The following is a 12945-nucleotide window of genomic DNA, read 5'->3' on the forward strand; positions in this document are numbered from 1 at the left end:
CTCAGGTGGGGGGGTGGCTCCCCACCACTGCATGCACTCCGGGGAGGGAGGGGCAGAGGGGACCCATGTCCCCCAGATCTGCGCGTGGGGTGGGAGCAGAGTGGGGGCGGGCTGCCAGCTGCAGGCTCCGTCTCCCTGTCCTGCTGCCTTCCCCTGGAGCCTCCACAGGCTGGCAGGTGGGGCCAGCACAGCACAGCACAGCAAGGCTGGGCAGGGCAGGGCAGGGCAGGGCAACTCTTTGATGCTGCAAGCTCTGTGCTGCCCTGGTGATGTGCCCCCTGCCCACCCTGCAGCAGTAACAAGCACAACCTCACACCACCACTCCCACTGCTGCTGGGTGTACAGGGGACACCTCACCAGGGCAACATGGGACTTGCAGCAGCGACAACGAGTTTCTCTGCATGGCCCCACTTTGCCCAGCTGTGCCAGGTCCCACCCACTGGGCTGTGGAGGCCTTGGGAGAGGGCAACAGGGCGGGGAGTCCAATCCCCCAGGCAGCCCACCCCTGCCCCCACCCCATGCACAGATCTGGGGGTACATGTACCCCCTGCCCTCCCGGGATTGTGCACAGCAGTGGGGAGCTGGCCCTACCCCCTCCACTCCCTGGAAAACTGCTCACAGCCCTGTCCCACTCCCCACCAAGTTCCTACAGCTGCGCATTGTAGCCCAGGGCCCCAAGCCCCACATACCACCCGGCTGGGCAGCAGCCCCAGCCCCAACCCTGCCCTGCCCAACTTCCTCCCTCCCTCTCCCCTTCACCTCCACAACTTATCTGCAGGAGCTGCTCTTCAGGCTGCCTGGTGACCCTGTGCATGTACATGCACACGGTGCCCCCTGCCCAACTGCCCTCCTCCCACTCCCCTCAGCCCCCTGCAGGCCGGAACTCTGCCAGCCTGCAGAAAGCCCTTTGCAAAAGAGCAAAATCCATGTGTTCCTCTGTTAAAACAAAAAGTCTGTGTTTTTCTTGTGTAAAAGGGAAAACCAATGTTTTTTTCCCTTTTCCCATGGGAAATGGAAAACTGGACCCCTGGTCATCACGTTTGTGACAGGGCACTTGGTGCACCTGTCACTTTGAGAGAGAGCTTGTGCCTGCGAAGCAGCCTGCAGGTATGGCATGGGGGCTGATTAGGGAGTCAGCTGACTAGGAAGGGGCAGGGACTGAGGCACATAGTCCAGGGCCTAAGCTGGCCTAAGCGCCACTGGGAGAGGAGCTCCTGGTAGCAGGGCTGCAGCAGGACTCTGGATAAGCACCACAGAGCCCAGCACTCGAGGAGGTCTAGCCAGGCCTTGGGACAGATAGGCCTGGGAGCAGAGGGGCCAGGGGCCAAGCACGCAAGAGAAGCAGGTCAGGGTTTGGACGAGATGGGCCTGGGGACAGAAGTATGGCCCAAGGGGGTTGCTGGTAAATGACCTGGTGATAGTGAAAGGGACAGAAGGGGAGGTATGGTTAATGGAGGTCCCTACTGGCCCAGCGAGAGAGACAGAGTGAGGGGCCAAAAGGATATATGGCCTGGAGCCCAGAGGCAGAGAGCCTGAGCCCCTTGAGGGATGCAGTGTGGGGTCAAGGCAGGCCTTGGAAGGGATAGGGCTGAGGTTCACAGACAGAGACTTTGAGCCCAAAAACAGGACTAAATACTTGGGAGAGAGTCTGGTGTCTGGGGGAGACCAAGAGAGTTTGGTGCCTAGGGAAGACTAGGAATGCAAGAGAGTTCGGTGCCTGTGGGGAGGACCAGGAGGGTCTGGTGTCCAAGGAGGACTAGTCCAGTGCCTGGGACCTAACAGAGGGCAGAGCATCAGGCTAGTAGCCTGTAGTCCACAACAGGCTAAGTCAGTAAATCACCTGCAAGGCTTGGGAGTGGGTGCTGGGGAGGATGGAGCCCACAAACTAGCCCTCAAGGCAGGAGGGCAAAATGCAGCCTGGGGGCTAGATATGGCCTGCCAGGCCATTCTATCTGGCCTGCGGGGCCCCTAAAAAATTTAGAAAATTAATATTAATCTGACCTGGGCTGCCTGTCATGTGGCCCTTGATGACTTGCCGAAACTCAGTAAGCGGCCCTCTGCCCAAAATAATTGCCCACCCCTGCCTTAAGGCAATGACCACAAACACTCATGATCATAAGAGTAACACCAGGCTTGGGAAGCCGAGGGATCAGCCTCCCTTTCATCAGCCATTAATAATATCAAGGCATGGTGGATGCGTAACAGGGGAGGGCTCCAAGGGGAACCATGTTGGCAAGTGCAGAAAGGCCACCAGGGGGCATTATGAGCACTTCTAGGACTACAACCTTATCTGAAAATCAGAATGTTTTCACTACAAGTGACTCCAGGTTTCAGTTCTTCAGGTGCTAATTATAATAAAAGGTTCCAATAATAACCATACTTTGCTTCCATAACATATGCTTACTTAATGTCCACAATAAGAAAGGGCTCCTTCCCTGAACCTTCTTTTAAAGTGAACTGATATAAATTTCAAGGGGAAAATGTGTGTCTAATGTGCCCAACATCACGAGTGGTTATTTCTAAGATTCCTGACATTAACAGTGTGAGCAAACATCAGTTCACCCACCAACAAGAAGAGCAGCATAGAACATATGCTACACCCCTCCTGCTAGGAGTTCAGACTACAGTGAAATATGACGTGGAGACAACAGGACAAGCTCTTCCTTCCTAAGTGAAGTCCTTTCTATTTTTACTGGAAGTCCTGTATAGAAAGCTGCCTGACATATGTACCTGACAATTGTTGATCCGACAGCTGCTGGTCCTGAAACAGGCCTCCTGGGCTGGCAGCTGAAACTCTTGTCAGTGTTGTGCCTCCCTTCTGCTCTTGCTGATGATGATTCACATGCAGAAGAGGCGCTGCGCTCACTCAGACCCGCAAGCTGCTCACCCACCAGCTGGGCTGCTGTCTCTGAGCTAGCCCTCGACAGGCAGCGCTGCATCACCTGCACTTGCTCTTTTGGATTGGGAATTTTCAGGCGCCGGACTCGGATGTCCCTAACTTTCGAGGGTTTGGCATCCAGGCTCTGCATGGAGGCGGGAGAAGGACACTTGGGAGGTGAGGGCACTAGGCAGAAGTTCAGCCTGGATGACAGCCCACTTTCCAGAGCGTGCAATGAATCTGAAACACAGTGGGAAAGCACACTGATTGATAGGTATTGGTAGGTCACTTAACTCCTAAAGGAGCAGACAAATCACTGCTGAAGTCAATGGGAAGACTCCTGCTGACTTCAACAGGCCTTGTATTGTGGAGTGGGTGCTTCCACTTCCTCTTATGGCCAATGAAAACAAAAGGCTCTTTGCCCTTCTGAGGATGGGCTCCAACCCAGTGAAGTGCGAGGCATAAGAAAACAGCAGAGCTGTGGGCTTTTATTTTTTACCAGAGAAGTGTAGAAACAAATTTCCAAGATCAGCATAAGAATAAAAGGAAGTGCTTAGCTGTTAAAAACATTTTCCTGCTAAAAAAGACAAACCAAGTTGCCCACCGGATACTCTTTTTGCAATCTGTGATTTAATCCAGATAACCCTCAGGCGCCATCTACCTACATGGAAGGAGAATACTGGGCGTATATACATAAAATGCTAAAGTTGCAGCAGACTAATTCTACTGTACATTAGCGCAGCAGGCAAAACCTGTACTAATGTGCATATGCACAGCAGAATTAGTCTATTGTGCAATAACATCACAAAAAAAGCATGCGCTGGTGCCAATGTGCAGGAGCGCTGATTAGGGCACATTAAGTTAGTGCTTGTAATTACAGGTACTCAACAAGCCATAACTACAGTGCATTAATGAATGTCTAGATGCACCCACTGAATCCTGCTGCTGATGTATATACACAGCAGCATGCGTGTGTATGTTTGTCCCTAGAAACGTTCTATATATAGCAGAGATCTGGTTGCTAACGACTATAAAAAAAATGAACTGTACCTAAGTGGCAGATGCAGAAGGTTCAGGCTAAGGGCATACAATCAAAAGAATTGAAAGAGGAGCTGCATCACACAGCTCCATAGCAGAAACACAGCTTGACATGTCCTGTCAGGAGTCAGCTTACTTTGCCTCTTAGATGACTCTGATGTAAAGCTTGTATTGAACAATTTGCATCACACTGTTTGATTTAAAGTATCTGATGATAATGTACTCTTTGCTTCTTTTTTAGAGCAGTAATGTACTTGGCTTCTTTCAAAGCCTTTTGAGCCTTGGCTCAAATTGGGTGACCAAAACAACTTCTAAACTGCAAGTCTTTTAAACTGGTAGTCAATGAGACTCTGACTGCTCAAACACTTGCACATAGGAATAATGTTCCAGATGGCATTTCATTACAGTTGATGGGACTTTTCCCTGTAGAAAGTGTAGGACCCTGATTCCATAAAGGAGAAAGAAATCAAGTTGTTCAGGCATGACTTGCTCTTAGTGAATCCATGCTGGCTGTTCCTAATCCTCTTATTCTCCTCCAGGTGCTAAAAAATAGATTTCTTGATGAGCTGTTCCATGGTCTTTCCAGGTATCAAGGTCAGGCTGACTAGTCAGTAATTCTCTGGATCCTCCTCCTTCCCTTTCTTAATGATGGGCACCATATTTGCCCTTTTCCAGCCATCTGGGACCTCACCTGACTTTCACACGTTCTTAAAGAGGATAGAAAATGGATCTGAAATTATATCTGTTAATTCCTTCAATACTTTATAGTTTGTCCCATCTGGCCCTGCCAACTTGAAAGCATCTCACTTATCTAAATAATCCCTAAACTGTTTTTCCTCTACTCTAGGCTGCTTGTCTCCTTTTCTATCTTTGCTGCCAGCTGCACTCATCATCTGGTGGCTGACCTTATTTGTGAAGACTGAAATAAAAAAAGCCTTAAATACTTCAGCCTTCTCTGCATCATCCATAAGTAGAGTGCCTTCTGCAGTCAGCAAGGGACCTACACTTTTCTTGGTCCCTTCTAACATACTTGTATAATCCCTTTTTATTGTCTTTTACATCCCTTGCCATGAACACATATACCAACTTATTCACTTTCAAAATCCCCTTGGTCAAGCTCTTGGTGTACTATGATGTTCTCGCAATTGTATATTAAAAACAAAGAGGAAAAGCGAAGAAACAGCTTCCTTAACAAAACCAGGTGCGGGATGAAAACTGGGTTGAATGAAGCAGCCTGTTTCCTATTGTCAGAGCCCTGTGAGGGTTTTAGAATTCTCTCTCGATTATACACAGGACCGGAAGAATTGGATTTCTATTTTTTTAAATGATAATAAAGTGCAATGTTTATTTCCAAGTACAGGTTTCCCTCGCTTTATGCGGGTTCTGCTTGTGTGAATTCACTCTTATGCAGTGACCCTTTTTATACCAAAAATTGGTTATATGTGAGGTAAATTCACTCTTAGGCAGTCGGTGTTGTGGAAGCACGCAGTCAACTGCTTTGTGCAGTGCATTGTGAGTGTGAAATGCACCAAAATAGTCTCCTGTACGGATCTGTGCTCCTCACTCGTTGTCTGTGTTTCTGTAGTTGCCATCCCCACTACGATAATGCCCTGTGCTGGCATGTACTGTCTGCTGTTGGTGAGTATGTACACAGGAAAGTTGTCACTTGGGATTCTGGATGCTTTTCAATAACAGAGCTGGCCATCATTGATTTTTTAGTTTTGTAACCTCGAAGTTAGACTACTGCAATGGGCTATATATAGTCTTGAAGAGCATCCCTGTCTGAAGGCTGCGATTTCTGTAGAATGCACAGCTTGCTTTTTGGTAGGGGTGGGTCACCAGGAACACATTACTCCTGTGCTCTAGGGTCTCCACTGGCTTTTGAGCAAAATTCAAGGTGCTGAATTTTTTACTTATAAAGTTTGAAATGGTCTGGGCCCTGCATACCTAAGCACTACCATCTCCCTTCTATTCCATCACAATCCCTAAGGTCAGTCAAGAGCAAGCTCCTGCAAAGATGATCTGTCCGCCAAGTTCATTTGGTGAAGTTATGTGGAAGGTCATAGTCTGCAATTGCTCCTCACCCCTGGAACTTGCTCTGTCAGAACCCAAACCTAGACACCTGTCAGAAGCACCGTAGAACCTTAGTTGGGTAGGCAGGGTTAAGGTTCGGGGTACTGTTAAGGGGAACAGTTTTATTATTTTATTTCAATTTTACCTGTTTTCATTGTAAGCTGTTCTGTGCCTTTTTGCAGGGAGGGTACCATAGAAATCAAAGAGACAGTTAGCTGTGTTAGTCTGAAGTCAGGCAGAAGGCAGGGTAGTTTCGCACCTTACAAAGTAAGTCAGAGATGTATAGCATAAACTTTCATGAGCCTAAGGGTACTTCTTCAACATCTGATGAAGTGAGCTTGGACTTGAGAAAGCTTTTGCTATACACTTCTGATTTAGTTAGTCTGTAAGACATAAATAAACATACCAAGATTCAGCATTAAAATAACTCCAGTGAGGTCTTTGGATTTGTATCTGTGTAGCAGAGGTATTCACTACAAACATGTCTTTGGCTGCTTTCCTAATCAGAATGCACTAGGCCTGGTTTAACATTGCCCTATGCTAGTTCAGTATTTGTACCTGTGCAAACTGTGTGAAGGTGACTAAATCAGAAAAACAATGTTTTAGACCCACTGTGCTTTGCCACAACTCAAGCACACAAGGCAACCACATCTGGCAATTCAAGGGCCCAAGGTCCTTCTCCTGATACAGATCATCAGCGAATACAAGGTTAGCAAAGTTCCACTGAATTACACAAATTAGGAATTTGGCCTATATGTACAAAGCTAGAAGCTTTGGGGACTGTCTCTGCCCTGATTGTTCCAAAACTACTGCTCTGAAATATAGGAGGTGGGATCTCAAAAAATGTAGTTCACAATACTTCTATTTGGGGGCAAACCTAGAGGGGGTGCAGCAGCTGCACCCCTCTTTCAAACTGGAGGTTCTGGGGACTAAAAAAAGTCTCCAAAATGGAAAAGAATCTGTCCTGGGGGTGGGGGAAGCTTCAGAGCTGACCCTGCCAACTCCAGTTGAGCTGCTTTGGGGCTGGGCTCACCTACGGCAGCAGCAGTGGCTTCCCAGACTTGCTCCTGAGGAGATCAGGCAGTGGTCTCACACCCACTTCCCTATTGCTGCTGCAACTGTTTCCAGCTAAGCCCAGCCCCCATGCAGCCTGGCTACAGCAAAAAGGAGCATCTCTGAAGTTATCCCCACCTCCAGAACAGCGGGAAAGCAGCAGCAACTGGAATAGGTGGGGAGGGTGTGCCTCTGCATGAGCACAGAAGGGAAGGTAGTAATGCTTACCTACTTTGGGAACTTCAAAAAATCCTCAGAGGCTCCCCCAGTGTGGTCTGCCTGCACTGGTGGGTTGTGGGGAGCAGCCTGGGAGCAAGGATACAGTCATCCCTGCTGCATGGATGGCTGCTCCTGCATGCCACTTTACCAAATCCTGGATCTGCCCCTGCTTCCGGCAGAATTCTGGTCAACAGCTGAGCCTATTTCATAACATCAACCCTTCCCTATAAAGGGAGACGGTAAGGTGAGACCAATACCTGAGGAGGACTGATAAAGACGAGACTGGCAGGAGGAATCCAGTGAAATCTTTTCAGTGAGGTCCTCATCACAAATCTCTCTCAACTCATCCTCACAGCTGTCACTCAGGCTGCATTCATCCTCCTCCTCCTCATCACTGTGTGTTATCTTCAGCACCTGAGGGGCCTTCTCCGTCTGAATGATTTGTAGGCGCCTGACAAAAGTGAAATGCTACAGTTTGAGCTGACTGTAAAGCTATGTAGAAGTGTGCACATGTGTGTACAGCATTAAGAACAGTTCACATAGGGGTCACAGCTGCTTGAAGACAAATGTAGGCAAAGTAGCTTTATGTTTACTTTCTTTGGTATGTAATTTGCATTAAAATATGAACACTACCCATGAATCATGCACCCAATCCGCTCAGGCTTTATTGCTTCTGGTTCATCCAACCTTCAGTCAGTCAAGTGGAATGGGAGAGATTTAAGCTACCCCTGCCAGAGCAGAAGGCACATCAAAGGTGAATACACAGAAAAAAAGGCATTTTTGTCCCAAGGATAACAATTGCCTCACAGGGACATGTGGTCACCTCCACATAGCCATCTTTTCCTTTGGTGCAAGGAATGCTGGGCCAGGTTCAGACATGAATAGACCTGATACCTTGCCCATGAAAGCCAAGAAAGACACTTGGTGAAGCTCAATGTGAAGGAGTCACCATCAGCATGGAGCCATGTGTATAAGATCAAAAATCACCAAAAAGTGCTATTATCAAGTGTTGATATAAACAAAGCTCTTGGGTCAGAGGCAGTATCTTTTATTAGAACAAATAAATAATAGCAAAAAAAAATTTCACCGCAAGCTTTCAGGTACAGATACCCTTCTTCAGGCTGAGGAGAATTCAAAGATTGTAAAATTTCTCCTAGGTAGAAAAGACACTTCATTTTGCACAGGGGAGGTAGAGGATGGAAGTTTATTCCCCTGGGTACCTCAGAGTCCTTTTGTGATAGCATTGCTCTGTGATGTGCAGATTAGGCAGACTTCTTCCCTGGAGGTGTCTGATATCAGACAGGGAGGTGAAAATTTCTTCTTTCTTGGTTAGCAATGAAGTTTACATTTACAAGCTTGCAAAGAAAGAATTTTTTTTGCTACTATTTAGTTGATCGAATCAAAGATAATTGCCTCTGACCCAACAGTTTTGTTTCTCTCCATTTCTTAGACCAACATGGCTATAACATACATCCCATTATCAAATGTCAGCATTCCCCTGCAGTGCTGAGAACCTAGACACAGCACCACTTAGTTAATGCTTGGGAACCCCAAAATAAAAGGAGATCTGGATAGTTTTACAACCCATAGTCAGCAAAATATAGCAAAAAACCAAAACCATGATAAACTGTTTGGTTGCATTTTTCTAATTTTCACTCCAAATACTAAAAGGGGTATTGTGAAGAGACACACACAAGGTATGTGTGTGTGCGCAAGCATATGCATGTTCATGCATGCATGCATGTGTGTATGTGAATAGGTGTATCTAGATAAACATACAGTTAAAAAAATAAAGAAGTGAACTTTCCCTTTTTCCTGGCAGGTCTCCCATTACCATTCTGAACAATTAGATCCTATACTTAGGAAAGATTGCCAAGAACACTTGATGATGGTCTCATCCTTCTGTCATGGCAGTTAACTGTAAAAAAATCCCATTTGGATAGTTTAATGCTGCTGGTAATCCTGCCCTCCCCACTTGCTGTCTGGAGGAGCACACTGCTAGAAGCAGCAACATCCTACCCACTGGCAAAAGAAAATATATTCATTGTACTTTCTAGTGTTCATGAAGCCCTTCCTGTGCAGAATCAGCAAGGTTCTCTCCTAGCATCATCATAGACCGTATCCTCCTCCATCCCCTTTCTCACAAGTTTTCCTGCAGAAGGAACAACAGCAGGTTGGACCTGTCTGGGTAGATGTGAATACACAAAAGGCAATTCCCCTAAACTGCCAGCAGGTGGCTGAAGAGCTTGTGGTATTACTAAAGCAAAGGCGGAATCCCCTCATTTACTATATGCTGATCTAGAATCCTCCCAAAATTTACCGTTTATGCTGCTCTCTCCATGCCTTCAACTCAGCAAAGACATCTTCACGGCTCTGGACCTCACCTTCTCCAGAATCATAGGAATGTTCCACCCTGTGACCATGCAGCTTGAATGGGTTTGTTGCTAAAGGCTATGCAATACAAGGAAAAAACATAGTTACCATAGATGCTCTGATTCTTTTGCTATTTATTGCTCTTGACAAGCAACCGAGTCAGTTCTCAAGCTCTGGGCTTCTAAACTTGATAAACAACTATTTTCTTCATTCTGATTTTCTTTAAAAAGTACTGTGCTTGCTTACAAACCCGTTCATGATACCTGCTTATTTTAGATTCAAACTAGAAAACCCAGTACTGCTGTGATTCCACGAGAGTAATGATTTTGGTCCCTTGGATATGTAGGTCCAGGTTTAAGCCAATCTACACCTACAATAGCTACCATGCTAAACATGTCAGGCTGGGACTGACCATACAGCCTTCCATTATGGCTCCCTTACACTTTTGGCATTTCGACACACTGGATTTCAAGCTGATTGTTCTAATATATCTCAGAAAACTTTCACTGCTTGGGTGCAACACAGCAGAGCAGAGATGCCTTCACTTTAACTAGTGCCTTTTCCAGTACTTTTTGTCATGGGTAATATGTCAAATTACACATTGCAGCGACAGGTATTTCACATAAGTGATGCATCCCCCATTCAGCAGGGTCCACTGAGAGTTAAGCACATGCTTTCCTACTGTGCAAAGCTGAGGTCCTACACCAACATGTGTCACCTATATATTGAGTAGTATCTTCCTCTGCCAGGCCCCCTACTGAACTCAACAGGACAACTTGCAGGAGCAAGGTTTTCCCGGGACAGGTGGAAGGGCAATGCAAGCTGGCCTCCTCTTTGTTTTGTAAATATGAACTGAGCCTGGTTCATTGATATGCTAAATATGTATAGTAATGTTAAAAGGACACAGAAGAGCAGAGTTTTAAACTACAGCACATATGCAAAAAGAACCAAGCACTGCAGCCCTTCCTTGTGCTTTGCTCAAGCCCCCCTAAATCCACGTAAGTTTTGTGAGTGTGGAATTCAGAATCTGCCCCCCATTTTCCATTTGTTCTCTTTGAGTCCACTGTTTCCAACTCCCTCTAGGGAAGATAACAGCTCTCCCTACTGGGGCTCTCTCTCCTCTCTTCCTTAGCTAAGATGGGTCCTGATACCCAATAGCATTTTTGTTAAATGACACAATGGCTCAACATCTAATTGAGAGGAGGTATCAAGTGGGGTCCCCCAGGTGTCTATCCTAGGCATAGGTGCTGACTTTGGTTTTTGCTGGTGGGTGTTTGCAGACATAAACAAAAAGTGGCGCTTTATGTTAAATGTGGCACATTCCTGCACCAAGCCCCGTGCATGCCCAGAAGAGGCAGCATGGTACTTCTACCCAGCTCTCCAGTGTCTGTAAAGATAGGGCGCTTTAGTCAGGCTTTTATCTAATAACCAATTGAATCAACTTTAGCTGAAAGCCCCCAAAAGCCCTGTTGAAGTGCCCAATCTTTACAGATGCTACAGAGCTGGGTTTAAGTAACATGCTGCTTCTTCAGGTAAAGTGCAGGGTGTTTGTTTTTTTTTAATGTCAAAACCAAAATGGCTGTAGCTTGGGGGTGATGAGCATTCGCTAAGTTTTTTCAGTAGGTTTTTGAGCCCTGGAGCACTCACGGAGTCGGTGCCTATGATCCTAGGTTTGATACTGTTTAATACCTTCATTAATTATTTGGATGATGGTATTGAATGCATGCTTAGCAACTTTGTGGATGACACCAAGTTGGCTGGAGTTATAGATACTTCAGGGAGTAGAGCTAGGCTTTAGTCTATCCTAGTCATTCTGGATATGTGGCCTGCAATCAATCAGATGAGACTCAACAAGGACAAGGGCAAAGTTCTGCTCCTAGGATGGAATAACTGCACGTACAAATACAGACTGGGAAATGAGTGGCTAGGCTGCAGCAGTGCAGACAAAGACCTGAGGGTTACAGTAGACCACAGGCTGAATATAAGCTGGTAGTGTGCTTTTGTTGTAAAAGAAGTCAACAGCATACTGCCTTGTATTAATAGGAATTTCACTTGCAAATCAAGGGAAGTGATTTTTCCTTTCCATTCAGCACATGTGAGGCATCACCCTGAAGTACTATGTCCCGTTTTAGGCCCCGCACTTCAAGAAAGATGTGGACAGGTTGGAAAGAGTCCAGTGCAGGGCAACAAAAATTATTAGGAACCGGAGAGGAAAGTCATGAGGAAAGGCTGAAAGAACAAGGGTCACTTAGTCTGGAGAAGTGAAGGCTGTGGGTTGATTTGACACAGAATTCAAAGACTTAAAGGATGATTATAGAGAGGTTGGTGATGAGCTTTTTTCTGTGGCTGGAGGGGACAGAGCTAGGAGCAATGGTCTTAAACTGCAGCAGGGGAAATTTAGACTGGAGATTAAGAGGTTCTTTCCCACTATGAGGGTGATCAGGCATTGGAACAGGCTACGTAGGGAATCTCCATGCTTGGAAACTTTCAAAAGCAGATTAAACAGAAACTTGGCTGGGATGGTTTAGTCAGGGCTGTTCCTTCCTTGAGCAGGGGACCTCATGAGGTCCCTTCCAGCCCTACTTTCCTATGTTCCTATGTTTTGAGTTTCTGGAGTAATTTTTTTTCCCTGTGGCTCTCTCCAATCCATCTCTGAACAGGAAGCTGGGAAATCTCAGCATCATACCCCATTCACCACTCTGTTTGCTCATTTTTTTCCAGCTCTTCAGCTTCCTCTGCTGTCTTCCTACACACCTCCTGCGGCTTTCCATGCTCCCTCACTCCTCTTTATAACTGGGGTCCCTCAAATATGTGTTGCATGTTTTGCTGAATCAAGGCCATGGAACTTCTGCCTTTTGCAAAACTCACTGGTTCAGTTTATGGTTTCTTTTTTGGACTGTAGAATGGTGTGGAAATCTAGGAAGTACCATCATGGTCTCCGGTTAGCATAAAGGTAATTTTGTCTGGGTCTATCAGACAAGTGTGCAAGGTATAGAAGAAAGAAATATAAAGAATAGAAGGAAAAAAACATACACCTAGCTTTTGTCTCCGTGCATGAAGGGCCTTGATAGGGTTCCCGCATATCACTTGGCTGATTCCTAGCAAAAAAGGAAACAAAATAAGGCATTTCTCTCCAGCTTTTAACAATTTATACAGAACATCTGTTTGTAACTGTGGTGAGATCCGGTTCTCAAGAACGTTGTATGTTTCATTCATGAACTGCCTGGACCTACTCTGGATGTGAAGTATCATATACTCCCAGTGTGCTTTACTGGACCTGGCTTTGCTGGATCACCAGGTAAGGCAGAGCA

The 12945-nt window shown here is 46.2% G+C and overlaps 1 protein-coding gene across 1 annotated transcript in view; it reads right to left on the bottom strand.

The window, feature by feature from the left end:
• LRRC56 (leucine rich repeat containing 56) overlaps positions 1-12945 on the bottom strand; it is a 136120-nt gene that overhangs the window by 8399 nt on the left and 114776 nt on the right. Inside the window, exons 9-12 of the mRNA XM_019519812.1 lie at positions 12668-12732; positions 9582-9712; positions 7519-7712; positions 2731-3118 (exon numbers count right to left, since the gene is read on the bottom strand). Of these exons, the coding sequence (XP_019375357.1) occupies positions 2731-3118; positions 7519-7712; positions 9582-9712; positions 12668-12732 (778 nt within the window). The remainder of the gene's footprint in view (positions 1-2730; positions 3119-7518; positions 7713-9581; positions 9713-12667; positions 12733-12945) is intronic.

This window comes from Gavialis gangeticus, unplaced genomic scaffold, assembly GCF_001723915.1.
Source record: "Gavialis gangeticus isolate Ggan-Ray unplaced genomic scaffold, GavGan_comp1, whole genome shotgun sequence".
Lineage (NCBI taxonomy): Eukaryota > Metazoa > Chordata > Crocodylia > Gavialidae > Gavialis > Gavialis gangeticus.